At 47.1% G+C, this 25,559-nt stretch overlaps 4 protein-coding genes across 6 annotated transcripts; 2 read left to right on the top strand and 2 right to left on the bottom strand.

Annotated features, from left to right (window-relative positions):
- Window positions 1–4: 4 nt before the first annotated feature.
- Window positions 5–3,845, top strand: RPL7A (ribosomal protein L7a). The gene is made up of 8 exons (XM_084219866.1): window positions 5–49; window positions 583–703; window positions 966–1,115; window positions 1,827–1,967; window positions 2,299–2,378; window positions 2,699–2,829; window positions 3,193–3,262; window positions 3,685–3,845. The coding sequence occupies exons 1-8, from the start codon at window positions 47–49 to the stop codon at window positions 3,787–3,789; spliced, it is 801 nt and encodes a 266-aa protein (XP_084075992.1). The 5' UTR covers window positions 5–46; the 3' UTR covers window positions 3,790–3,845.
- A 270-nt stretch (window positions 3,846–4,115) lies between these two features.
- Window positions 4,116–8,946, bottom strand: SURF1 (SURF1 cytochrome c oxidase assembly factor). Of its 2 annotated transcripts, XM_084219864.1 has the most exons (9): window positions 8,815–8,946; window positions 8,173–8,254; window positions 7,926–8,053; window positions 7,491–7,573; window positions 6,532–6,723; window positions 5,966–6,038; window positions 5,426–5,588; window positions 4,791–4,872; window positions 4,116–4,589 (listed from the first exon to the last, which is right to left on the bottom strand). In XM_084219864.1, exons 1-9 carry the CDS (start codon window positions 8,899–8,901, stop codon window positions 4,523–4,525), a joined length of 957 nt encoding a protein of 318 aa, XP_084075990.1. In that variant the 5' UTR covers window positions 8,902–8,946; the 3' UTR covers window positions 4,116–4,522. The 2 variants fall into 2 exon arrangements, with proteins under 2 accessions (XP_084075990.1, XP_084075991.1); XM_084219865.1 differs by lacking the exon at window positions 7,926–8,053 and having other exon boundaries at window positions 8,815–8,829.
- A 32-nt stretch (window positions 8,947–8,978) lies between these two features.
- SURF2 (surfeit 2) lies at window positions 8,979–12,014 on the top strand. The gene is made up of 6 exons (XM_084219869.1): window positions 8,979–9,104; window positions 9,529–9,683; window positions 9,904–10,007; window positions 10,411–10,602; window positions 11,149–11,300; window positions 11,916–12,014. Exons 1-6 carry the CDS (start codon window positions 8,997–8,999, stop codon window positions 11,997–11,999), a joined length of 795 nt encoding a protein of 264 aa, XP_084075995.1. The 5' UTR covers window positions 8,979–8,996; the 3' UTR covers window positions 12,000–12,014.
- Window positions 12,015–12,285: 271 nt separating this feature from the next.
- Window positions 12,286–25,449, bottom strand: SURF4 (surfeit 4). 2 transcript variants are annotated; one of them, XM_084219867.1, is made up of 6 exons: window positions 25,318–25,449; window positions 18,148–18,334; window positions 17,208–17,284; window positions 16,572–16,615; window positions 15,469–15,655; window positions 12,286–15,173 (listed from the first exon to the last, which is right to left on the bottom strand). In XM_084219867.1, exons 1-6 carry the CDS (start codon window positions 25,363–25,365, stop codon window positions 14,907–14,909), a joined length of 810 nt encoding a protein of 269 aa, XP_084075993.1. In that variant the 5' UTR covers window positions 25,366–25,449; the 3' UTR covers window positions 12,286–14,906. The 2 variants fall into 2 exon arrangements, with proteins under 2 accessions (XP_084075993.1, XP_084075994.1); XM_084219868.1 differs by lacking the exon at window positions 25,318–25,449 and adding an exon at window positions 24,187–24,205.
- Window positions 25,450–25,559: the final 110 nt, after the last annotated feature.

The following is a 25,559-nucleotide window of genomic DNA, read 5'->3' on the forward strand; positions in this document are numbered from 1 at the left end:
TATCTCCCGGCATGCCTCGCTCCTCCTTTTTCTCCTACTGTCCAAGATGGTGAGTGATGTTGGCGGCGCGAGTGGTGCCGGGGTCATCCGCTGCCATCGCGGGTTCTCCGCCGCCGCCGATGAGCCGTGCTAGCGCCGCGAGGATGCTCGGCTGGCGGGGGAGGCGGTGGGGCGGTGTTTGGTGCCAGATTTGCGGTGATGGGGGAAGGCCGCGTATGGGCCTGGCAGCCCAGGCCGGGAGCCTGCGGCTGCTGCCGGCTCGGGCAGCCCGGCCGGGCCGCGGGGCCTTCCCGGGGTAGGTCGGGTCCCGGTGGTCAGTAACGCGCCCTGGGGGTATTTCGGCTGCTCTCGGGGAAGCGATTATCACGCTCGTTTTAATCCTTTTCCCTCTCAGGGGGGTTTAGAAACCTTGTAAGTGTAAAGCAAAGGATTTCCTCTCTCTGGGAGAGCAGGGCGAGCATGGGAGGCCGCCAGGCTGGTGAAATGCCTGGGGAAGCAAATGCATTTCCAGGGTGGGCTGATAATTTCCAAGTGTGCAAGTTTTGGAGGCAAAAGAAGACAGAGTGTGTTTTTCTCTTGCAGCCGAAAGGAAAGAAGGCCAAGGGTAAGAAGGTGGCACCGGCCCCTGCTGTAGTCAAGAAGCAGGAGGCCAAGAAGGTTGTCAATCCCCTCTTTGAGAAGAGGCCCAAGAACTTTGGCATTGGTGAGTAAGTGGCTATTTGGCAAAGTTGTTCCCATGGCTTTTTTCTTGTTCAATGAACACATGCTTAACATATAAACATTAAAAATCACTGCAGACTGTGCAGTGCTGTTCGTGTACGAGGCGCAGATGATGTGAAAGAATATTTGCTATCTGAGTGGTCGTGCTGACACATCACCACCAAGATCACTGATGCTCCTGTGCCTTTCCTGTGCTGCTGCTCTGGATTTGGGGCAGCCCTGAGCTAAAGGCTGTGTTTTTTTAGGACAGGATATCCAGCCCAAGCGTGACCTCACCCGGTTTGTGAAATGGCCGCGCTACATTCGGCTGCAGCGCCAGAGGTCCATCCTCTACAAACGCCTCAAGGTGCCTCCTGCCATCAACCAGTTCACCCAGGCCCTGGACCGCCAGACAGGTGAGGATGTGCCCCACAAGGCTCTCTTGGCTTAGGCTGTAAATGGGATGTGCCTCAGAAAAGGGCAAAGAAACCAAAATGAGCCTTAACAAAGGTAAACTGGGCTGTGTCTGTGGAATTGTTTTAGGGAGGCTTTAATAGCGACCAGGGTGGTGTCAAAATCAATTTGCTGGCTTAAATCTTGGATTGCTGCTGTGAAAAGGGATTTAGAAAATACTAAAGCTCTATTTACTGACCCAGACCCTGCATTAAATCTTAACTGTGATTCCATTCTTCCAGCTTGATGTAGAACTACCCAGGGTGGTATAAACTGATTGCTTGAGACCTCTCTGGGAGTGCAGATTTTGGGGGAAAACTAACACTGAAGGAAGAAGGGATTTAGGGGTCTTCTGTGACTGAAAAAACTTTGGACCTGTGTAGAATAATTTCCTCCTCATTTTGATGCTCCTTAAGCTGTACACCACCTCTAACCATAATTGATGGGGCATTTTCTCATCCAGACAGTCAGGGAGCTCTCAGTGCCATCAGAGCTGCATGCAAACAGGGGCTCTCAGGGTGCTCTTCTCTTGGACTGTGCAGATGATGATCACTTTTTGCTGTGAAAAAAAATGTGATGACAACCACCAAGATCGCTGATGCACTGCAGTATTTTTTAAAAAGAACACTTAGATTTTCAGGTCATGCAACTAATTAGTAGGTGTTCTCTTCCAGCCACACAGCTTCTGAAGCTGGCACACAAATACAGGCCTGAAAATAAGCAAGAGAAGAAGCAGAGGCTGCTGGCTCGTGCTGAGCAGAAAGCTGCAGGAAAGGGAGATGCTCCAACCAAGCGGCCGCCAGTCCTCCGAGCAGGTAACTTTGTACCTGAGCTGGGGGAATGTGGGAGTGTGGCACTTTGGGAGAGAGAAAACTGATGAAGAGTTGGTTCTTCACCCAGCCTTGGACAAGCTATGGCAATGATGTTATGAATTTCTTCACCTGAGCTCAAAGTGAAGAGCAAAATAGACGAGCTTTTTAACCCTGAGCTCTAGCAAATTGTCCATGAAATATCTTTGTGCTGTGTTTTTGTAAAGTTTTTGTAACTTCCATAGCGATGCTGTGCTATGGAATCAGAGTTGTCTTGCAAGATAGCTCTGAAAATGGACTAAAAGGAATCAAAGCTTATCTAGAACTTGTTTTTCAGGTATCAATACTGTCACAACTTTGGTGGAGAACAAGAAAGCTCAGCTTGTTGTTATTGCCCACGATGTAGACCCCATTGAGGTGAGCATGTTACAGGCTACCTGTGTAACTGGGGCTAGAAGTGCTTTTAAGGCAAAAATGGGTTTTAGGACAAATTGCATGAAAGAGAACGCACAAAAAAACTACACATTTGCCAGAACTGGGTGCTTGTGCACGTTTGTAGTTGTCCTGGTTGGACGGTGAGGCTGGGCCCTTGCAATGATGTTTTGAATTTCTTCACCTGAAGCAGCAGTGAAGAGCAAAACGAGCTTTTTAACACTGAGCAGTTGCCACAGCCCAGGCTGACAGCCAGCACAAAGGGATGTTGTGTCTCAGTTGCTCAGCTCTCCCTTCCCTTCCAGCTGGTGGTTTTCCTGCCAGCCCTGTGCCGCAAGATGGGGGTTCCCTACTGCATCATCAAGGGCAAAGCCAGGCTGGGCAGGCTGGTCCACAGGAAGACCTGCACCTCCGTGGCCTTCACCCAGGTTAACCCGTAAGTATTCTGGGAGCTCACTTGATTGTCTTGTGGAGAAAGCAAACTGCCCTAAACAGGCTCTAGGCAGGTGGGTAGCAAACTTGGGTCTCTCTGAAATAGTAAAATTTAAATGCCACCTCTGTAGTGTCTGATAAAAATGTCTCTATCAAATCCTGAAGGTACAGATTATTTTGGTTTTCCAGTAGGGTGGTTGCTCTAAAATCCAAGCAGTGCAGATTCTGAGTGTTAGCCTTTTGTAAGTGATGCTTTTGCTTAACCTGAAAAATTGGGTTGTCAGTAGAGGCTCTCAAATTCTATGGCAGAATATTTATGGAAAATGTTGCATTGAGGCTCTAAAGGAGCTAAAACTGTCATCAACAGGGAGGATAAGGGAGCCCTCGCAAAGCTGGTGGAGGCTGTGAAGACCAACTACAATGACAGATATGATGAGGTAAGATTCTGTGTGCTGCTGGCCTTGTGTTTTTATACTGTTAACAGAAGGGAGAAATGGGACATGGTGACATCAGTTTATACTTGGGTGTGTTACACCTAGGTTTGCTTACAGTGTACTCAGATTCTCTACCTGAGGGGTAAAATGTGAAAGCTGTCACCTGGTTAGAAGTAAACAGCTTTTGAGGGCAACAGCTTTTGCTACCTAAACTCCATATCCCAAATCCAGGAGTTATGGGACAGCTGAATCCAACATCCCTCATTGGGAAAGATTTTAAGCTTTTCTCTTTGCTGCCCCAAAATGTAGTGTAATGCTTGAAATGTGGAGGACTTCCTAGTTGAGGGAGCTCTTCCCCTTGTGCAGAATTGAGTGCCACAGTGAGAGATGGATGAGGTCTCTAACCTGTTGTACCTTCCTTGCAGATCCGTCGTCACTGGGGCGGGAATGTCCTGGGTCCAAAATCGGTGGCTCGCATTGCCAAGCTGGAAAAAGCAAAGGCTAAAGAGCTGGCTACAAAGCTGGGCTGAAGATGTACTGCATTGCACCATGTTCTCTGTACATAATAAACCCCAGCTGTTTCAGTGGTCTGTGTTCATGGGAGTGTTCTAGGCAGGGAGAAGCACAGTGGCTTTGCTGTATTTCTGTGCCTTCCATCCGGTGACAGAATAGTGCTGGGCAGAAATAGCTCCACAGGTTATTACTTACCTTGGAATGCTCCAGCTGTGGTAGTTGCTTGGTTTTGCCAGCCCTCATCTTGCAGAGCCACAGGCTGCCTTCCCCAGCTAGACCTGAGGGTCTGCAATAACCTCTAATTCAGCTTTGCTGCTGTTACATGTAAGATGCATGATACAAGTCACAAGGCAAAGACCTGAAGGCCTTTATTTATTCTGCTGCAGCTGCGGTGAGCCATTCCTGACTTCAGGAAGGACTACTTGCTGCTAAAAGGCTGATTCACAAAATCCTCTGGATTTGTTTTAAGGAAAAAAAAAATGGAGTTGTTAAAATGTAGCTTACAACTAGCCAGGATAGAGAAATGTATTTTTGTGGTTACTAAAGTTCAGTTCTCCCAAGCTGCAGCCAGATCACACTGGTGGGAGCTCAGTTTGGAGGGATTGCTTCAAGTCTATTTGCAGCTTGATAATTTGTTTGCTCAAACTGCTCTGGCATTCCAGGTGCTTCTGTTTTTTAGGACTGATCAGGCTCCTGTCCTCCATAAAAGTCTGCTCTTGACTGTAGCACAAAGATGTTTCTTCCTTCCCCTCACAGAGGTACCTTCTGTATAAATTTCTTGTACCACAAGAAGGAAGTTGCAGCACACAAGCCGTACCTGTGAGAGAATCACATGTTGGCAACTTTCCAGGGTGGACTGGGCTTCCCTTAGCTGCAATAACCAAGTCAAAGCTCCTGGCACAAGCTATTTAGGTTAAAACTGGCCTTTTGTAGTTCAAGGGCTCCTCCAGAGGAGCCCAGGCAGGCTATTCCCTTACCAGGTGACAATGTACTGCATGTGCGGGGGCTGGTCCCTTACCAGGTGACAATGTACTGCATGTGCTCGTTCCGCAGGCTCACCCTGGTCTGGCCCCCGATGGGCCCCCCCGGGACTGTGCTTCCTGTGGGGACAACACAGCCAAGTTAAATCCTTACCTGCACAGCATGGAGCTGCACTGTGTGTAAGAAGGGAAAAAAGTGATCAATCTGGTGCATACCCTGCTCTCCCTCAGACAGTGGTGTTCCCAAGTTCACAGAATCCCAGAATGGTTTGGGTTGGAAGGGACCTTCAAGCTTGTCTCATTCCACCCCCTGTCATGGGCAGGGACACCTTCCTCTAGACCAGGTTGCTCCAAGCCCTGTCCAACCTCGCCTGGGACACTTCCAGGGATCCAGAGGCAGCCACTGCTGCTCTGGGCAGCCTGTGCAGGGCCACTCCCCACCCTCACAGGGAAGAATTCCTTCCCAATATCCCATCTAACCCTGCCCTCTGGCAGTTTGAAGCCACTCCCCCTTGTCCTATCTGATGCTCCAGACTAAAGTTCTCCCCCAGCTCTCTTGTAAGCTCCCTGTCACCTTCAACAGTGGGCTGGCAGAGCACAGGAAGAGAACTGAGGGGAAAGGGAGGGAGAGTGATGTAAATTGGACATGGGGTTGGGCTCCTCTGTGACTTACTGAAATCTGCATCGATGAAGATGGGCTCAGCACCGGTCACCTTGGCCATGGCCTCCAGGTCCCGATAGTGCCAGCGGTTTTGTTCAATGTTGTTTTCAGGCACAAAGGGTTTCCTTTTTTCTGTTAACCTCACCACCCCTGTGAGATCAATCTCATCTTCAATCTGAGGAGAAGTGCAGAAAGAAAAAAATGAATGTTTCAAGATTGATTTCATATTCTGACATATCAAGTCCTGTCAGGAAAATGTGGCACTTGAAGGGTCTGAGCATAAATGAAGGGGTTGTTCCCTGCAGTGGGGCAGTGCTGTAACACAGCAGGGAAAAGAGCAGAACAAGAACAGCTCCTTGTTTATAAAACCTATTATTTACTTAACAAAAAGGTGGGAATTAAAGGTTTGTTGTCTTTGAAAAGTGCAATGACTAATTAAATCACCTCCCATGATGCGGAATGAAGCTCCTGCCTTTCTGCATTAGTGAGTGGTGCCTCTGGGTAACCAAGGGGCACAAAGTAACAACCCCCCATTCTCTGGATCCCCCTTACCTGTCCCTTCAGCCTGGTCTCTGGTTTCAATTTATTCTTGGGCACAAATCCTCGGTTGACTAAAATCGTGACCCTAGAGTTACATAAAGAAGCACTGCTCAGGAGTGAAAGGGAATTTATTCCTGCTGCTGCTAGAACTAAAGACCAAAGAAAGAAGCAACCCACGTGTTTGCTGTCACCTGAATGCACATTGTAAAGGAATTTAAATACAATTTCAAATGGAGCCTTAGTGATGTCAGAGACTGTGAGATACCTTTTAAGGCAGGGAAATATAGGTTGGATATTAAGAAGAAGTTTTTTACAGAAAGGGTAATAAAGTTTTGGAATGTTCTGCCTGGGGAGGTGGTGGAGTTACCATCCCTGGATGTGTTTAAGAAAAGACTGGATGTGGAACTGGGTGCCAGGGTTTAGTTGAGGTGTTGGGGCTGGGTTGGACTGGATGATCTTTAGCAATTCACAGTGATTCTGTGAATTCTGTGAGTGACAGATACCAACCCAACCACCAGGACTCAGATTTTCCAAGGAGCAGTGAGTGCTCCCGTGGGGCAGGGCCCTCCTGGACTCACCCGAGCTCCGTGCAGTAGAAGGGGGTGACGACGTTGGCTCCGTTCTCCGGGTGGGACGTGATCCTGCCGGCCTCCCGCGCCTCCCGCTCGGGGTCCAGCAGGGAGCGGGGCAGGATGTACAGCTCCTTGGAGTGGTCAAAGCGCCCTCGCACCCGCACGGGCCTGTACTCCAACTCCTTCAGCTCCATGGGGCTGCATGGAACAAGAGGAAAACAAAATCACGGCTCTGCTAGGTGAATTCAATCGGGAGGTTTTATTGTGTGGTTCTCCTTTTTCCTAATGGTTCACTCTGCCTGGAGCCTGCTGGCAAAGAGAGGCAGAAGACAAACAGCTCATGGAATATGGCTTAATGTATTTCAGCTGACCCAGAGAATCAAATAGAGATGATCAAGAGCATCTATGGAGAAGTTTTTTTCCACAATATCTGCAACCCAGATATCACAGAGCAGGTGGACTCACTGCCTGAGCATTCAGCCATGGGAAGCGTTTCTTTCCCATCCCACACCATGAAATCCAACAACTGAGCCCTTCTGAGAGTTGTGCCAGGTGACCAAGTGACCTTAAGAATCTCTCACATCCGATACAACTGCTCCACATGTCCTGCTGTTGCTCCAAGACTTCCTGTTGCAGTAACAATTCCTTTGGGACACTACAGACACCCAAGTCCTCTTTTCCCAGTGGAATTAAAAATGCTATGAATTACATCCCACATTCTCCTGAACAGAGATTCATCCTTCCTCATGCATTTAGAGTATCCCACAGGAAAGAACTGACATATCCTTTTACTAAAAATAAATAAATGATCAGGATCTCTTTCTAATTTGCTGGCACATCCCAATTTCCATTGCATCCCTTCATTTTCATGCAGGTCAGTTCAGCATAAGCTCATTAGTGCACGGCCCATATCTAATATTCCCAGTCAGTGCTCTGTAGACAACAAACCATTCCTGTTTCCATACTCTAATGTCAGAGGGATGGGATCTGCTCTGATTCTTGATGCCAGCTGTGCAATCAAATCTAATTTCCACTTGCGCCGCTGAACCTGGAAATAAACACAAAAGTAACTCCTTAGAGTATAAAAGAGCAATGTGACAACCCCAGCAAGCCTTAAAATCTTGGTCATAATTTTCTCATCAGACCTGGTCTAAATCAGGGTAATTTGAAACATGAAAATAGAGACTACTGAATTTATTTTGAGGAAATATTTATACTAAAATAAAAGTGTAAAAAAAGAGACTTCCTTTAAAGACTTACAAGTGGGCACTTGGAAAACAGAAATGTAAAATAACAGCAAATCTTTAACCTGCCTGTCGCCTGAACTAGATCCAAGAGATGGAAAAACTTGACAGTCCTCAAATGCTCATTTTTTGAAAAAATGAAATATTTATTTGTACCTGCCATGTGCCTAGACCGAATGTGGTCAGAGGGACGAGGAGAAGGCCCCATTTCAGCAAGGCATCCTCTCCAGATGTGTCAGCAGCTGCTGTAGAACCTCGTGGTCTGCAGAACCTCAAACAAACATCTACAGACAACCAGAATGAGGAACAGGATTCAGAGAAGAGATGCCAAATTCCTGCAGGAAATATTACATCTTGGTACTAGGGTGAAACAGGGCAGAAGCCCAGACAAATATTTTCTTACCTTTAGTCTTTTGAACCAGACCAGAACCTCCCTTAGTTAGATGAGATCCAAAAAATGTTCTTCTGATCAAGCACTGTGATGCCTACACAGAATAAGAAAACTCCTTTGTAATGCTGCTGTATTATAAACCCTGTATTTAGGTGATATCAGTGATTGATGATTATGTGAAATATGTTTTTATCCATTGATTTAAGTCTCAAATGAGCGACTGCCTGTGAAACACTATGGGTTAGGCCATAATTTAAATGAAATAAGATAAAATTTCCGTTACAGAGCTGCCTATAGCAGAGCAATGAACTTCCATCCACGCTATCAGCAAACACACAACAGCTTCATCTATTCTTGAGAGAAACAAGGACCTACAGGGGACAGGATTGGGGACACGATGAGGAGACTGGATCAGGGGACAGGATCAGGGGACAGGATGAGGAGATTGGATCAGGGGACAGGATGACTGGACATGATCAGGAGACAGGATCAGGGCACTGAAACAGGGGACAGGATGAGGGGACATGATCAGGAAAAGAGAAAGGGACATGATCAGGGGACAGGATATGAGACATAATCATGGGACAGGATCAGGAGACAGGATGAGGGGACACGATCAGGGGACAGGATGGAAGGACAGGATCAGCGGCTTACCCGTCCCGGCCCCGCTGCCCCGAGCCTCCCCGGGCCCCGCCGCTCCCTCAGCAGCCTGGGCCCCGCTCGCAGCAGCAGCGCGGCCATGGCAGCGCAGCCCAGCCCGGCCCGGCCCGGCCCGGCTCGGCCCCGCCCTGCCCGCGGCCCGGAACGGGAAACGCGCCCGGGCCCGGCCCCTCGCGATGGCGGCGGCGGGCCCGGGCGGCGACGCGGCCGTGCCGGAGGTGCCCGAGGCGGAGCGGCTCTTCCTGAGGCAGCACCCGCTGCTCAGCCCCGCGGGCCCGGGCAAGGTGCGGCCGTGTGAGGGCTGTGAGGGCTGGGGGGCACCGTGAGGGTCCTGAGGGGATGGGGCCACCTCGCTGAGGCTCCGTGATGGGGGCGGCACCGCGTGGTACCCGATGGGCTCCTGCCCCGAGGGGTTTGTCCAGCGCTGGAAGGCCGGGGAGCAGAGCGCTGGCCTGTCCTGCCCTCCCCAGCCCGGGGATGGATACGGGAAGGGTGATCGGACATTGGAAGGGGCTGCCCAGGGAGGTGGTGGAGTCCCCGTGCCTGGAGAACGACTGGACGTGGCACTGAGTGCCATGGTGTGGTTGACAAGGTGGGGATCGGTCACAAGTTGGATTCGATGATCTCAGAAGTTCTTTCCCACCGAATGGACTCTGATATTGAGTGGGATAAACCCGCGTGTTTCCTGACCGTTAATGTGTTTTTCAGGTGAGGTGCAGGCTGACAGGACATGAGCTGCCCTGTCGCCTGTCGGAGCTGCAGGCTTACACCAGCGGCAAGAAGTACCAGCGGCTCATAAAGGCAGCCAGAGAGTTCGACTATGGCACATTTGAGCCTCACATAGTGCCCAGCACGAAGAATTTGTACGTATTTTCCCTCCTGTGTGTTGTGCTTTACACTTTGTTCAAGCTCAGACATAAAGTGGTTGGGCTTTACAAAGTTCTTATGTCTTTATGGATTTGGGGAGAATGGGAAAGGCTTTATAAAGTATTTATCAACTTTGAGCAACTTGCAGTGCTTGTAAGTGAAAAGTTCTGAAGTCATAGCACACTTTAACTTTGTTGTTGGTTCTTTCTCTGTCAGACACCAGCTGTTCTGCAAGCTCACCCTCAGACACATCAACAAGCTTCCAGAGCATGTCCTGCGTCACGTCCAAGGGAAGCGCTACCAGAAGGCCCTGAAAACGTGTAAGTAGCTTTTCTGAAGCTGTCCCAGGCAGCATTTCTTTCCTGAGCTGTTGAGATTCCAGTCTCTGAAGTGGGTGGGACAGTTTTGTTTAAATTAACAGCAGTGTGTTACTGTGTCCTCCTCAACTAGGAAGAAAGGGCTCAGACCTAGAGAGCAATTGGCTTTTAGCAAATACCTTGTAACATCCTTGCTTAAGAGGATCAGCCTGAAACTCCCCCATGAAGTGTGATTTATGTGTCCAGCACAATCTGTGCTAACATCTTCCCTGGTCCATAGTGTCACTGTAGATGTGTATTTGGAGCATGCTGGGCTTTCGAGTTGCATTTCCTACAAGCTTGAGCTGGGAATGGGAGGACTCAGGGGCTGAGCAGCTGATCAGTGCTGCCTGACCCTCTCTCTTAGATGAGGAATGCCAGAGGGAAGGAGTGGAGTACGTCCCTGCCTGCCTGAGACAGAAGAAGCAGCGGGCACATCACCCTGATGACCAAACAAATGGGAGCAGGCAGTCTCACAGGAAAGAGGAGTTCTGGGAGCCAAAGTCCAGCGAGGAGGATGCAGAGGACACAGACGACAGCATGAGTGACCTGTACCCACGTGAGTGAGAACCTTGGTGTCATCCATGTCCTCAAGGGAGTCACTTGGTTAATTGTCTCCTGGTTTCTTTACACTGCTGCCTGATGCTGGTGTGCCAGAGGCACCTGACTTCATCCATTGGGTTTTGGACAAGCTTACCTCCATCAAATAAGAAATAGTTAATGCTAATAATGACTTGCATCGTGCAAGGTGTGAGGGAAGGGATACAAGATCCACTGGGAATTGCTGTTTTAGGAATCTCCACTTTCCATGTTTCTCAGCAAATCCTCAACAGAAGGTAGTCAGGCTGTTCTGCTGACTTAGATGTGGAGGTGCAAATCCATTTTGCTGCAGGAGCAGGGGTGTAACACATGGCACCACCTGTGCTGACATTCCCAGAATGGGGATAGAAAGAGCACCAAGGCACATTTCCAATAAAACACCAGCATGTTTACTTCTTAAGTATTTCAGTAGTGACACTGGTGACTGGAAGCAGCTTTAAAGCAAAGTGAGGGGAGGCAGAGCCTGTGTGCACAGGGAACTGATTTTGAGCTGAATCTTTTTTAGCTGCACTCTTCCCAGAAAAAAACCCAGCAGCTGCAGAGACCACAAAGGGCAGTGATAACTTTGTGACAGACAGCGAGGACGACGGGGCCAAGCAGAACGGAGAGCACGGGGCAAGGAGGGACAGCAGCAGAGCAGCTGGCAAGAGAGGAAAGGTGGGAGTCATCCACTGCCTGCAGCAGCAGGGGGGTGTGGAGCTGGGATCCCAGCCTGTAGGTGGGCCAGCTATTCCTGTCTGGGAACCAGCAGAAGGTGCAAAACTGTTCAGAATAGATTTTTCCCTGTGTGCCAGACAGTGACTTGCATCCCGAGGTGTGAATTTCTGCCAGGCAATATTTATCCTGGCTGGGGTAGTGAGGGATGTTCCTGCCTGTACAGGGAGCTCATCTTGGGTGGGATCCTGCCCCACACCATCGTGGAAGGAAAGCTGATGCGTGTCCTGTGGGTTCTGTAATTTTTCTCCAAATACACAAAAAAATTAAACTGTTTTGCAGTCACAGAGTCCCTCTAGAGCATTTTTCTGCCACTGCCTTATGTTATAAATGTGTCAAAGTAGAAAGTTATGGCTGGATAAAGTTAGGATTCATTGCTGCAGGGAGCCTGTCAGTTTGTACATAATGAAACCATCAGAAAGAGCTGCTGAGCTGCAGGATCCTGGCTCCATGAGCAGACTTGGGCTCATTCTGGCTGTTGAAGGAGATCACACTCAGTTTCCATTTAAGCTGATCTGGATGTTGGAAATAAGCTGATTAACTTTTTTCTCTCTACAGAAACAGACAGGCCCTTTAAAGAAGAAATTCAAGAGCCATCATCGAAAACCCAAAAACTTCAAGAAAGCAACCAATGGGAAATAAATTTTATGATAAATACCTGGCCTGAAGCCTGTTGTGTCACAATTCCAGTGGGAGCCCAGGATGAAGTGTCTGCCCATTCCAGTTAACTGTTACAGGTGTGGAGGGGAATAATGGGCTGGAATTAAGTTGCATTCCAAGACCTTCAAGCCAGCCCCACACCATGGGAAGGATGGCTGCTGCAGTCAAGTCCAGACACCTCAGTTTTTTACAGAAACCTGGTTTTTCTTAGGCAGGAAAGCAGAGCAGCTCAGCGGTGGAGCATCACCAGCCACACACGCCAAGTGGATACAAAGATGCCATTGTTTTATTTTGATTGTTTTCAAAAATCAAAACATTTTCAAACACAACTAAGGTACAAAATACAGCATAAAATGAGAATTTATACTTATTTCGTTTTTTTTTTTTCCACATAGAAAGCAAAAATATATTCAGAATGAATTCCAGAACACTTTGCAGAGCCAATTGGTAGCTGACATCCTGCTTGTGAGAGCTTCTCAGCCATGGGGAGAGGTCACTGAATTTCTGGGAGATGCACAAGTACAGCAGTGTATGTAGGAAACCAGAATCTTCCGCATCAGGACTCACAGTTAATAAGTCTGCACATTGTGCTGCCTAGAAGTATCTGATAATGCCCTCCACCTAACTGTGCCCCTGGAATACCTAAGTATTCCTGCTGCAGGGGACAGCAGCAGTTCCTTTTCTAGGGTCTTTTGTTGGAAAGGGGACTTGATTTTTGCAGAGGAAACTGGTCAATATTTCAGACTAGTCTGTCATCCAGCTCCTTAGACAGGACACAAGGAAGTGAAAACAAGGGGCTACTTGCAGGAGTAGTTTCTGTCAGTTATAAATACTATGAACATCAACAGCAGTTCAGGTATCTGAGAGTGGCTGCCTTGATCAGTCTAGAACCGTTGTAAGACCTGCAGTGGAACAATGAAAGCCTCCTGTGCTGCGGATCTGGGACTGAAAGGACCAGTTTGTTTAGCCAGGAAGTCAGGAACACAGAACACTCTGAGGTGAAAACTTCCTTGAAAAGAAAGCCATCAGTGACCTGAGCTTAATGCCGAATTCCCCTCCCATCAATCTGGACACGGGGGTTGGACTAGATGATCTCCAGAGATCCCTTCCAACCCTAACTATTCTGGGATAGCAACTGGCTTCCTCCAGCAGCAGCACATCTTGCCCTTACAGAGGCTATTATCCCCTTAAGATGATGAAATCACTGGTTTAACTTTCAACAGTGCTCTTTTATTTTTCATCATTTCTTTCAGCCCAGTTTTCTCCCCTAAAAAGCAACAGTTTAACTGAACTGTCCAGGTGAGTGTCCTTATCAGGAGACCCTGGGGAACAGCTCCCACTGGAGATGTTCAGCTGAATTCCTCCTTGAACAAAGAGCTGAGCATCTTCCTCAGGGGAGGCAACGGAGCAAGGAATCAGTGTAATGGCAGGAAGTTGGTAGGGCTCATGCTGTCTAGAATTCCTCCACAATCTAGTGAAACAGGTTCACACCTAGTCGACTAAGAGAGGACACAAGGCCTCCCCTGAGCAGCACTAAGCATGGTCATGGCACAGAGGTCGTGGCACTGAGAAGCCAGACAGGGCCTTCCTCTCCTCACCCTCCAGAGTTCCTCCCAGGGAAGGTGCACCCCTGGCTGCTTCTCCACTGCCCAGGCTTTGCACTCACATTCCTCAGCTACAACCGTTTGTAACGTTGGGAACAGGGGCCACTTCCACATTTCCACCCTGCACAGCTCAGGGTGCTCTGAGGTGGCAGAGGAGGAGGGGCTGTCCTGGAGAGCTCAGCAGCCCAGCTCTTCAGTCAGCTGGGACTCTTGCAGCCAAGAGACTGACAGAAGTGAATCTAAGAAGCAAAGACTACAGATTAGGAGATTGACTGCTCTCATCTGGCAAGTACTGAGTGCACAGAAAAGGGGAGTTTCTGTAATTCTCAAGACATTTTCACCATTAACCTGCAATTCAAATATGAATTTGGGGTATATATGGATGGAAGCTGGTTAACAGCAGAAAGGAGCTTTTATTATGGAACTTGCAGCACAATTTTGCTCCCTTCTTGGGAATTCAGGAGGGGCAACTTTTGGGGAAAGAATGTAGAATAAAGAATTCTTTTGGCACAGAATTTTCACAGAATCTAACGTTCTGTCTCCTCAGGATTATCTCCCCCACTTCCTTTAAATCTGATTAGCAATACAGGATTCATGATTAACAATACAGGATTTCCCCTTGTTCCCCTCAAGGGCAGAACTGGGACATGTTAGACAATCCTCTCCCTTTTCTTACCCAGAAAGGAATACAACTACTTTCAGGGTTTTCTTTTTGCCTTCTGTTCAGAAGCAGGAAAGACCCTTCCCTGCTGAACAAAAGGGAATTACAGGCCTCTGAGCAGCAAAATAACAGTGATTTTCTAAGTTTTCTTTGATGCTGCTTTTCACCTTGATAAGCCATGATATAACCAGCCATGGAACTCCTTATGCACAAGACAGTTTTGATAAGGGCAAGAAAGGGGATCCACTTTTTTAGTTATAGCTACAACCCAACACCACACTGAATGATCCAGCTGTATCTGCTCACCTTTCTGCAAATTTTAAGACATTGCTGACATTCCAGACAGCAACTGTTCTACTGCAATTCACTGAAGCATCAGCAAAATGCAGGTTCCTTGGGTTAGTTCCAAATCTAGGAAGTTAGAATAAGCCTAGGCAACATTCCTTGAAGAAATAGGATTTTATCTATTGTATTACTGGTGCCACAGTAAATCAAATTCAAAACATCTGTGCCTTTTATAGGAAGGGGGCATGTACGTGTAAAATGCTGGCAGTTTTTGTTGAATCCATAGAGAATCAGTTCTGGACTTAGTACAGTATGTCCCAAGAAGTGTTGCTATTCCTGTTACCACTCTTTTTTCTTCTCATCCATGGAGACTCCACCAGGACCCAGTGCAACCACGAGGAGGAGCCCTCCAATGACAGACATGGTCTGGAAGAAATCGTATTTGAGGAAGTCGTGCATGGGCTTGTAGGCTGGGACGGTCCAGAAGGCATTGAAGTAGATGTTGATGCCAAAGAGCCAGATGACCAGAGTCAAGGCAGCCAGCTTAGTCTTGAAGCCAATTGCCACCAAGATAATCAGGGCTGTGCCCACAATGTTCTGCAGAATCTGCAAGGAAAAAAAAGCCATGAAAAAAAGCCATTTACTTACACAGTTCTTAAACAGAAACACCAACATCAAAATAAAATAAAAATAGACACACCAGAGCAGAGTTTTTAAATAGATACACCAGAGCAGAGCTTGGATAAGTTCAGCTGTCATGGCAAGATAACCTAATAACATTTTCTAAACTATTAATTTTACTTATAGATTTCAATAAGCATTGAGCAGATCCTGCAGCCCACCTGGGCACTGGTGCTACATTCTAGTTGCTCAATTCATACTTTAATGCTGAGATACTTACAGAAAAGAAGTTCATGTCAAAGTGTAGCAGTGTCATGAACATGAGGACGAGCAGCACACGTCCCCCCAGCTGCATGTACTGCCTTGGGGAGCTCTCCCTCATGGTGGGCACACCAGCAAACATGCTCTTCCCTTCCGAGCGGGACTCGGCCAGAAGCAGCAGCAAGCCTCCCCCAAGGGCAAGATTCCTACATAAATGGGGAAAAAAGAAAAACAAAAAAAGCAGTTTAGTACAGCTTGCACTGATCTATATCTGTAAAGTCTTATCTGACAATTTCAGTAAGGATCTATGTGAGAGTGAGGAGTGACTTGCTCTGCACTGTGGGATGTGTTGGTCTGTGTTAGACTTCCCAGCCCCAACAGCACTGAGCACACCCAGGATTTGTGGGAACACAGCCTGCCAGGGAAGTCCAGCACCCACCATCCAGGCACAGTTGCTTCAGGGGCAGTTACAACATGGATTTTGTTGTGTTCAAGTTATTCTGTACCTCAGGTTTAGCCATATATGCCAAAGTAGTTCAGAGGTTGCTTTGAGAAAACAGAGCAGCAGCACTGCTGAAAAGTTACACATTGACAGGGCTGTAGTAAGCCCAGAGTGTAGCTCTTTGGCTGGCCTCCCCTCAGAGGGGTGCAAAGACAACAGCCAGCCATCACTCAGGGCCTGACAGGAAAGCTCAAGTTTATAATCTTGTCTTCTCCTTAGGGAAGGTGTTAAGAGGCTTAAAATCCCAGAAACCATTCCAGTGACCACATGCTGTAGTTTTCTCAGAAAATGGCTTCAGTCATGCAGAAGCAGAGTTGCTATTTTAGCCATTTAGGAAATAAAAGCAACTCTGATCAAGTGTAGACAGTTGGTTGAGCTCTCAGCCAGGTTAGCAGCAGAAGCACTTGGATCCTAGTGGGTTAGGATTAGGCTTTTCCTTCCTGAGCCTGCTGCCTACTATTTAATGCCCTGATTTTTTCAGGAGCTATTATTTCTTCTTTAATGTAAATGCATCACTTGTAAAATCTTTCTAGTAAATACTATGTACAAATGTCATTTCCTCTGCCACCAAGTGTCAGTTTTCATTCTGTTTCCATAAAAACTTCCAGAAGCAGGCATACCTCATCAAGAACTTCAGGTCCCATAGAATGCTGTATGCAATAGTCTAGGCAAAGAATAAAACAGGTTAAAACACCATATAAATGACACTGAAGTTCTGAATTTCTGTTACAATCTCAAGTCGGTATCAGACACAGCACAATTTGATTGTAAATACAATATAGTGAGGGAAACAAAGTAATTACATCAGTGTGGTAATGAGTCCATGTGACACAGGGAAGGGAAGGAAGAATTTGATTTGTCCTTCAGGGCCCCCAAAATTCCCTGGTTTTGTAGGGGAAGGATGCTACTAGATAGGATCCTTTGTGATGGGAACACAGCCGAAGGCCAAAGCAACTGCAAATTCCGCATTTGGCTCATTAACTGACATCCAGGTAAATTGCCAGTTACTTCTGCTAAATTGGTCAAGGTCAAGTATTGAATGAATGTCTCCAAGCTGACTAATTGCAATCACATCTATTGGGCACACCAGGAGAACAGAAGCAGCAAAATAGTTCAATGCCATCAAGGACTGGCACTAAGCCAGGGTGGAGAAAAATTCCAGGGTTGCAAGTTATATTTAAACGTGTTGGGAGTACTGGGGCTAAGAGAGATTTGAAAGGTACAGTTTAGAAGGGATGAAGATTTAAGCCTCCTACCTGTAATGCTATAATTCCAAACAGTCCAAAGCAGGCATATTGCACAAAGTTCCTACTCAGCACCAGGATACAGCCACCTGAGTTGGGGAAATTGAACACAGTTACACTTGGAAAAGCTCCTGCAGGAGTGCTAACTTGGATTTTACTTTTTCATTTGTGAGATAACTGTTAGGCCCATCATGCTGTATTCCTTTTCCTTAAAAGGATAAAACCCAAAACCTTTCTCAAAACTTCCATCAGAAAGTACCAATGGCCTTTGTCACTTTAACATGAGGACTGGCAACTACATTAAATTAAGGTGACCCTACAAAAAATAGTGAGAGCAAAAAATCTAAATCAAGACACAAGATAAGAAATTGGCAATCAGCAACAGTAAATCAGGGACATAATATAAACAGAACAGGACTTTTCCTCTCTCCATTTCAACCCACCCAGCAGACACATAGCAGTGCACTCCTTCTGGGATTATCTTGATTCCTGGGCTTTGGAAAAATCTCTGACAAAAGCACCTCACTCGGGCTTAAATGCACCCTCTCCAAGGTAAGATTTTGCTTGGAGATGAATGCCCATAAAAACAGGAGGCTGACAAAGTCTCAACACTGCCCTGTTTAAAAGAACAGGAGTATTTAATTTAGAGAACTGGGTGTGGCTTTCATGGATGCATGTACAGAACTGAAAGCAGATTGCCTTGGTGGATTCTTGGCATCTCTGACTCAGAGGCAGTGTGTCACAAGGAACTCTCTATGACTGCTTCCAGGAAAGGCTGAAGCAGGTCAATTCAGAGTTCTTTTCAATTCATTCAGCCCATGTAGTACTATCATTTCTGAGCTGTCAGGAGCTATCAGGAAATCAGCAAGGCATCCCACGCTGCCATGATTAACAGGGCTGCAGCCACGCTGGAGTGCTCTGCCTGCACCTGAACAGCCCTAGAGCCACTTACTCAGCTGCCCAAAGAGGTTTAGGATCACAAAGATGGAGGCCAGGAAGTAGCCACAGTTCCACGTGCCATCGATGTATTCCCTCTGTTCACTCCACTGGAACCACATGCGGATGCCATCCTCCAGGAAGGTGCTGATCAGGCACAGCCGGGCCACGTGGGGCAGGTACTGCTTGGTCACCCTCAGGAACTGCAGGGGCACACAGGGCATTAGCAGGGAAGGCAGGGAAAGGGACACTGCAGGGATAACACAGCCCTGCTCTCTGCACACTGAGATCAGCAGTTCTCATGCACTCAGGGTCACGGACATCCAGAGAGAAACTGGGACTTGGGTTTAATGAAATGCTTCTTCACCCACTGGGAGCAGCAGGGGAAACCTGTTGTCATTCACCACTGGACTAGGATTTGGAAAAAAGCAGAAGAGGACTTGGAAAAAAGCAGAATCCAGCAGGACATTTCTGTAACAGGAACTGTGCTTTGATGGAGTTCTCGCTAATGAAGGCTGACCTTGGTTTTAGTTTCTCTATCCCAGGGTTTCATGTTACAGCTTAGCTATCAGATAGCCCGGAGCTGAAAGGGCAGTCCTGCTCCCACCCATGTGCTCAGGCCCTCACCACCCTCCAACAACACAGATTGAAAGAGCCAGGCTGATAGAAGACAAGTTCTGTACAAATTAAAAAAGATTACTAAATTATTTGCCAAACAAACTCGTTCCCTCCAACAGCTCAGTGCAAACAAGGCAAGGTACTTGAGCAGCAGCACATCTTAGCTCCACATAACCCCTGCATGGAACTGCACCCTCTGTCCTCTAGGCAGGTTTTTACTTCCATTCAAAGGAGCATCCTCTGCAGAAAGGAAACAGAGGTTTATAGCCACAGTTCAATGCAGCGGTTAAAAGGAAGTGATATCATCATGCAACAGATGCTGAGCTTTAGTTTTTGGGAATGGAAGACTTATCTGGGCCCCTTTCATCTTGCAGGCTCCTGGATCAGTTTGTTCTGCAATTACAACAATTAAAGGAATAAATACAAAATTGCCAGAGTTTAGAGGATCGTGTTCTATAGGGCTGTGGGGTGCACAGGAAAGCTTACAGCCTCTGGGGTAGGACAAGTGTCTAATTGTCAACCCATTTTCTAGGCAGCACTGGTTATTACTTAATTGAGACTTCCAGCAGGAAGGAGACAAAAGCCACTTCTGACAGTTTATTCCTGCCAGCAGCAATCAGTCAATACTAAAAGCTATGCAAATGACAAGCCTAGCTCACTGTGCAATTACAGATTATCACCAAAAAAAAAAAAAAAGCAAACATTCTTAATGGTCAATTAAATAGTTAATATTGGTACAAACTGCACTGTTGTACTACCTGAATCCAGAGTCTAAGGGTCAAAATTCACCTTAATCAAGTGCATTTTAAGTGCAGCTGTACTCTGCCTTCTGAAGGCTGCCACTTCAGGTTTTTTTAAGCCATGTCAACAGTTGGATGAATGAGTCAGAAGAGAATTTCTGATCTTTGTCACTCACTGAATGAGCCACACATCTTGGTTTACAGCTTTCCTCCCTCCTGGGTTTCAGTGTGAGGTTGAGGAAACTTGCTGAGGAATACTAAGAATAAAGTTCTTACAATCCAGAAGTCGTTTGTAAGATACAGAACAAGCAACTTTGGTCTAGAAAGAAATGAAAGAAGACAAGTGCTGGGAATCTGTAAGGAAAAGATAAAAACAGTGCTGTAGAAAGGCTGAAAAAAATCAGCAAATAGAGAATATTTTCCTCCAGGCCTCATCTTTGCTGTTTTGAAGTGGGAGTTGACGTCATTTTCTCCTGCCCTTGAACCGTGAAGAGCACAGGGGAAGGATCCAACAAGACATTTAACATTTACCTGTTCTCTTGGCACACACAGGGAATTTAACACTGGCCATTAAACACGAGTGCACACATCCAATGGGCTCCAGACAAGTCAGAGGGGCTGCAGCCCATGGCTGCTCCAGTGCTAAGCAACCTCAGAGCATACACATCAGCCCTGGGCACCCACAGCTCCTGGAGCTGCACTCAAACTGAGCCTCCTGTACACAGCAAGCTCAAATAAGCTTCAGAAACAGCCTGTGGGAACAAAAAGGCAAGCCAAAGGAACCAGGAGATCCAGAGTGAAAGGAAAATAACAACCACACCACAACTACAAGAAGAGAATGTAACAGGCATCAAGTGATCTCACAATTAGAGGATCTGGGTGTAAATCACTCGAGTAATTTAACTAAAGATTGAATAAATGACAAGAAACATGAGAGGTCCAGCAGTGGGACTCAATGAATAGCACCAGTCACCCTGGGTCTGGCCCTGCACAGCACCAGCACTATGTGGCTCAAAAGCTGCACCCTGAGCCCACTTCCTTTAAGATTCACACAGATAAAGTGGCACACATGGGAAAATTGCAGTTTGATATGTGCAGCTAAGAAATGGGACCTGAAACACACTCTGCACTGAGCACAACACACCCTAATCCAAATCCACTGATGGAGGTGGCAGCATTAAACTCACAACATTAAAAAACTGCAGGGCCTTTTCTGCTCTGGGCTTTGCATTGACTGCTCTCCACATGTCCTGTCTCCTTGGAAGAGGTGAAACATCATGAGAAAAGACAAGAAAATGCTAAATAAAACTATTTTAAAGAAGAACAGCTGGTTCTGTGTTGGCAGCCAAGTCACTGACATATGCCAGAGGGGCTTTGTGTTGCCACTTCCCCCTCTAATGGGATTAGAAAGGCAAAGATAGATTTAAATGCTCCTTTAAGTTTAATAACTAAAGATGTACAAGATCCAGGGATCCCTTAATCAAAGCTCTGCTCAACCCCCCATTTTTCTAAAGGGGGACTGAAATTTTCAAACCCATAAAGACCTGATCAAAAGAGAGGCAATAAAGTGATTCATTTGGACCCAACCTCCAACAGTTTCAAATTTGCTGAAAGTCCACTCTGTTTTGATAAAAGTGTATATACCATGGTACAATTACAGGTATTTCAAGTCCAATAAATGGTCATGAGTTAAGAATTTTTGCAGGTGTGTTCTGTCCAGGCACAAAGTCTTTTCCTGTGTATTCATGGATCAGGGAAGTTCTGATTATGGTGAGGAACAGCACACTATACAGAAACCCTCCTGAGCTGCACAGCACTATTAGTATAGAGCTTCTGATAAGGCATATCCCAAATATCTTGAATACTTTTAAGGGATTGCTTTGTTCTGGGAGAAAAAATTCCTCCAGCAGCCAGGGACACCACTGATCATTCCTGGAAAAGGATGCTCAATCCACAGAGGAAAAAAAAAAAAAATCACTTTCTTTTACCAGCTTGGATACATTCACTCAAAGAGATCCCACCCCAAAATCATAGGGACAGCAAAACCCATCACATTCATTAGCCCAGTGCCTACAAAGTACTGTAAAAAACTGGGAACAGGCTTCCCCATTTATTTCCAAAGGCAGGAAGAGGGCTCTGACCCACTAGAGCATTGCCAGCAATATTAATTAGGTTTTTAATTGCAGGAAGATTTCTCAAGGCTTTTCCCTTCTGAAGTGTGCTTTATACCAATTCCCTTTTCCAAAAGGCTATTTATTAAGTAAACCTTTAAAATGGTACTTTTAGTAATTTATTGCATTTTACTATCATTCTTCATGGGAAAATTTTTCCTCAGCCTAACCAGAATAGGCTAATTAGCTTATAATGATAAACAATAAGTGCACTGCCATGACAAAGTACTAGAGAATATTTCCAAATTCAGTTTTTTTAATCTGACAAAGTTCAGACTAAGAATGAAATGTTTTCTTCTCCCTTCCATTTTCTGCAAAATAGGATATTGAGGACAAGAAATAATGGGTTCAAACTAAAATGTAAGCTACAAATTAGGAGGAAATTCCTCCTTGTGAGGGTGGGGAGGCCCTGGCACAGGGTGCCCAGAGAAGCTGTGGCTGCTCCATCCCTGGCAGTGCCCAAGGCCAGGTTGGACAGGGCTTGGAGAAACCTGGGAGAGTGGAAGGTCCATGGCAAGGGGCAGAACAAGATGGGCTTTAAGGTCCCTTCCAACTCAAATGGTTCTGTGATTCTATATCAGAATTATCTGGACAAAAAAGATCAGCATTTATCTTGGAAAATTAAATAAACTCCCCCAGTCTGGCTCTCCCTGCAGTGCAATGACTCAATAGTCTCCTTGCATTTTTGTTCACGAATCCTTTTTTTTGAACAGCAGAAATACCAAGCACCCACATTCCTAAGGATTTATTTCTACAGATTATTAGAGACACTAGGAAAGTTGCCTGAGATCTGCTCCCTCTTAGGAAGGGATTACAAAGGAGAGACAATCCTAAACACTCTCTGCAGGCCCCAGACACAGCTATTTTCAGTACCTGGTGGCTCCACTGAAGAGGTTGCCAAGTAATATTTTAACAAAAATCACTAAAAATGGGCTTAACTTCTGAGTATGTAAATTACTGAGTTAGTAACACTGGGCTGGTGTTAGTGCCCCCTCACTGCAATTCCTTACAGCTCAGAGCAGCCTATTACCAGCAATCTCACCCTCAGTATTGCCTCACTCGACCTAAACATGGAGATAACTGCACCAAGTGAAAAAAAAAATGCTCAATTTTTTCTCCTGCCAGTTCAGCTCCCCAGTTCAATGACAAAAGTGCTGGTGAGAGAGAAAAGGGGAATGTAGCCTTGGGAGAAGTAGGACAAGCCCTTTCACTGACAACTGGCTGTCTGGCAAGCTTAGCTGCCTGTGAGACAGTGCACAGTTCACCTCTGGATTAACAGCCACTTACTACTGCTGAGTATCTTGGCATCTAGGGCATAATTTGGTAATTCAAAGGGAAATTACAGTATCTGAGAAAAGCTAAGATTTACTGTTTGAATTTAAGGAACAGATTATTCTTGCTTTTGTAAGAGACATTCAGGATTTCCTGATAAGCCATGGAATTAACTCTAACATTCTCCCACAGGGTTTTTATGCTACAGAAATTAAGACTCATTATGTGTTGAGCACTAGTACAGAGAGTGGAAAAAGAAAGAACATTACTGAGAATGCATTCAGCTCCCAGAACAGCCATTGTCCAGCCTCCACCAGGGGAGTTTCAACACAATTTCAGTCCAAACATTCCAAGTACTTTTTTTAATCCAAGATGAACTAACAGCTCCTGTAATGCCAAGTGTTAACTTCACAATATATACCAAAGGTTAGTGTTTAGCAAGTCACTCCTACATTGGTGTGACACTGAGCTTTAGCAGCACAGACAGCACTGAAAGGTTCTGATTGAGCTACCAGGCAGAATTATCACAGGAGTTATTACTCAGAACACCATAAAATTCTTTTGCAATCTGCTGGTAAGAGAAGCAAAATTCTAAATTCTGCAGCTTAAAGCAACACTCATCTTTAAACAGGATGTGGCCAAGCACAAGTGAATTTGTGCCATTTAAAACTCACTTCAGGAGGAGGTAAACTACATTTAAGCTGGACAAAAGAGCTTTCAGCAGAGTGAAAAAAGGGGTGTTAAGGACATCTAGAAATAACCCCACAGGAATAAATAGAGAGGTGTTATAAAAAGGTCAGGACAAGCACTGCAAATTTTGGCAAGTAATGTGAACACTGCAGTGATGGTTTACTTTCTTCTCGAAAAGGAGCAAGAGGACAAGGTAAACAGAGAATGACCAAGATAATCCAGATAGCCCTTAAACTGAGTATTCCACACACTACAAAAAGCTTTAATCTAAAACTCTAAATCAAGTTTTCCTTCTTCCATCTGGGGGTGGGGAGGAAGTGCAGAACAGGTTTTCCCAGTGAAATCAATGAAAGACAGAGGCAGCACAGCCCCCTCAGAGCTGTGACGTGTTATTGTGCACCACACAACTCACACTAAATCACAGTGGTTGTAGAACCAGGCAGAATCAGATTTTCCAGCCAATTTGCTGAATATGATTACTTGCTGCTTCTCATTGTCGATTAGATGAATCACCATGACTGTGAAGATCTTTGCAACACCATCCCCAGCAGAGCAACTACTTACACTCAAAATAATCCTGTTGTCAGACATTGTAAGAGATCACAAACTTCTATTTAACAGAGAAATCACTCGGGCCTCCACTGAAATAAACGTAAGAAGGTTTACAAGACAACATCAGCTTGTTTGCTTTCCTTCTGCCCCAATCCTGAGCACAGCACCACGGTGCTGACCAACATTTTCCAGTTTGGGCTTCCAGAAATACATCAGGGTTTCATGAAATCACAGAATGGTTTGGTTTGAAAAGACCCTAAAGCTCATTTTGTTCCAAACCCTGGCGATGGGCAGGGGCACCTTCCACTAGCCCAGGTTGCTCCAAGCCCTGTCCAGCCTGGCCTTGAAGTCTTACAGGGATCCAGGGACAGCCACAGCTTCTCTGGGCAGCCTGTGCAGGGCCTCCCCACCCTCACAGGGAGGAATTACTCCCTAATATCCCATCTAACCCTGTCAGGTTGGATAACCCGGTCACTCACCCATCCCTGCCAGCTCACAGCAGTCCCCCACACCCCTCTGTGCTCTCTTCACCAGCCGGGACGGCTCCTGCTCTCCTTCCACCTAATCCCTCCCAAGAGAAGGGCTGTCTCCAAGGAGAACTCGCTGTCCGAGAGGCTCGGGGGCTCACCCGAGGCAGGGGCGGCCGCTGGGCCTGCGGCGGTGGGAGCCGGGCCCGGGGTGCCCTCGGAGACAACTTACAGGAAACTTACAGGAAAGATGGAAACAGAAAAAGGCACTGAGAAGGCAAAGTAGACCGGCTACAAATCGAAAAAGAGGAAACTTAGGCTGGGTATTGGGAAAGAATTCTTCCCTGTGAGGCCCTGGCACAGAGAAGCTGTGGCTGCCCCTGGATCCCTGGCAGTGCCCAAGGCCAGGCTGGACGGTGCTTGGAGCAGCCTGGGCCAGCGGAAGGTGTCCCTGCCCATGGCAGGGCTTGAACGAGACGATCTTTAGGATCCCTCCCAGCCCAAACCACTCCATGGCTCTATAATTCCATAACCCCACCGCCCCGCCGCAGCGCGGCCCCGAGGCGGCAGCGACCCCGCCGCCATCCCGGCCTGCCTCAGCCGGGCCCCTCAGCGTGGCCCCGGCGCACAAAGGCCGCCGGGCGGGCGCGAGGGGGGAAAGCAGGCGGGCACGCACCTGGTCGGCGAAGTCCTCGGCGGTGTTCATAATGTCGTTGTGGCCCATGGCGGGGCCCGGGCTGGCTCGGGGCGGGCGGGGCGGTGGCGGGGCCGGGCCGCGCTCGGTGCAGGCGCTGCCACGTCGGACGGGCCGGGCCTTGAAGGCGCCGCCGCGCCGGCGCGCGCGGGGCGGGGCCTCCCCGCCGGGACACGCCCCCGGGCACGCCCCTCAGTGCTCTTAAAGGGGCCGCGCCCCACCGC

Source organism: Fringilla coelebs, assembly GCF_963513975.1.
Source record: "Fringilla coelebs genome assembly, chromosome: 21".
Taxonomy (NCBI): domain Eukaryota; kingdom Metazoa; phylum Chordata; class Aves; order Passeriformes; family Fringillidae; genus Fringilla; species Fringilla coelebs.

What these genes read in the sequence shown, in the direction of transcription:
- RPL7A (XM_084219866.1), top strand. An exon ending in GCCGCCAGTCCTCCGAGCAG is followed by an intron (nt 1,968 to 2,298) that starts GTAACTTTGTAC and finishes CTTGTTTTTCAG; the next exon opens with GTATCAATACTGTCACAACT. An exon ending in GCCTTCACCCAGGTTAACCC is followed by an intron (nt 2,830 to 3,192) that starts GTAAGTATTCTG and finishes TGTCATCAACAG; the next exon opens with GGAGGATAAGGGAGCCCTCG.
- SURF1 (XM_084219864.1), bottom strand. Translation starts at nt 8,901, where the DNA reads ATGGCCGCGCTGCTGCTGCGAGCGGGGCCCAGGCTGCTGAGGGAGCGG. An exon ending in GGGCAGCGGGGCCGGGACGG is followed by an intron (nt 8,255 to 8,814) that starts GTAAGCCGCTGA and finishes TATTCTGTGTAG; the next exon opens with GCATCACAGTGCTTGATCAG. An exon ending in TCGGTCTAGGCACATGGCAG is followed by an intron (nt 7,574 to 7,925) that starts GTACAAATAAAT and finishes GTTTATTTCCAG; the next exon opens with GTTCAGCGGCGCAAGTGGAA.
- SURF2 (XM_084219869.1), top strand. Translation starts at nt 8,997, where the DNA reads ATGGCGGCGGCGGGCCCGGGCGGCGACGCGGCCGTGCCGGAGGTGCCC. An exon ending in GCCCCGCGGGCCCGGGCAAG is followed by an intron (nt 9,105 to 9,528) that starts GTGCGGCCGTGT and finishes TGTGTTTTTCAG; the next exon opens with GTGAGGTGCAGGCTGACAGG. An exon ending in GTGCCCAGCACGAAGAATTT is followed by an intron (nt 9,684 to 9,903) that starts GTACGTATTTTC and finishes TTTCTCTGTCAG; the next exon opens with ACACCAGCTGTTCTGCAAGC.
- SURF4 (XM_084219867.1), bottom strand. Translation starts at nt 25,365, where the DNA reads ATGGGCCACAACGACATTATGAACACCGCCGAGGACTTCGCCGACCAG. An exon ending in AAACCTCTTTGGGCAGCTGA is followed by an intron (nt 17,285 to 18,147) that starts GTAAGTGGCTCT and finishes TCCCCAACTCAG; the next exon opens with GTGGCTGTATCCTGGTGCTG. An exon ending in TTGACATGAACTTCTTTTCT is followed by an intron (nt 15,174 to 15,468) that starts GTAAGTATCTCA and finishes TTTTCCTTGCAG; the next exon opens with ATTCTGCAGAACATTGTGGG.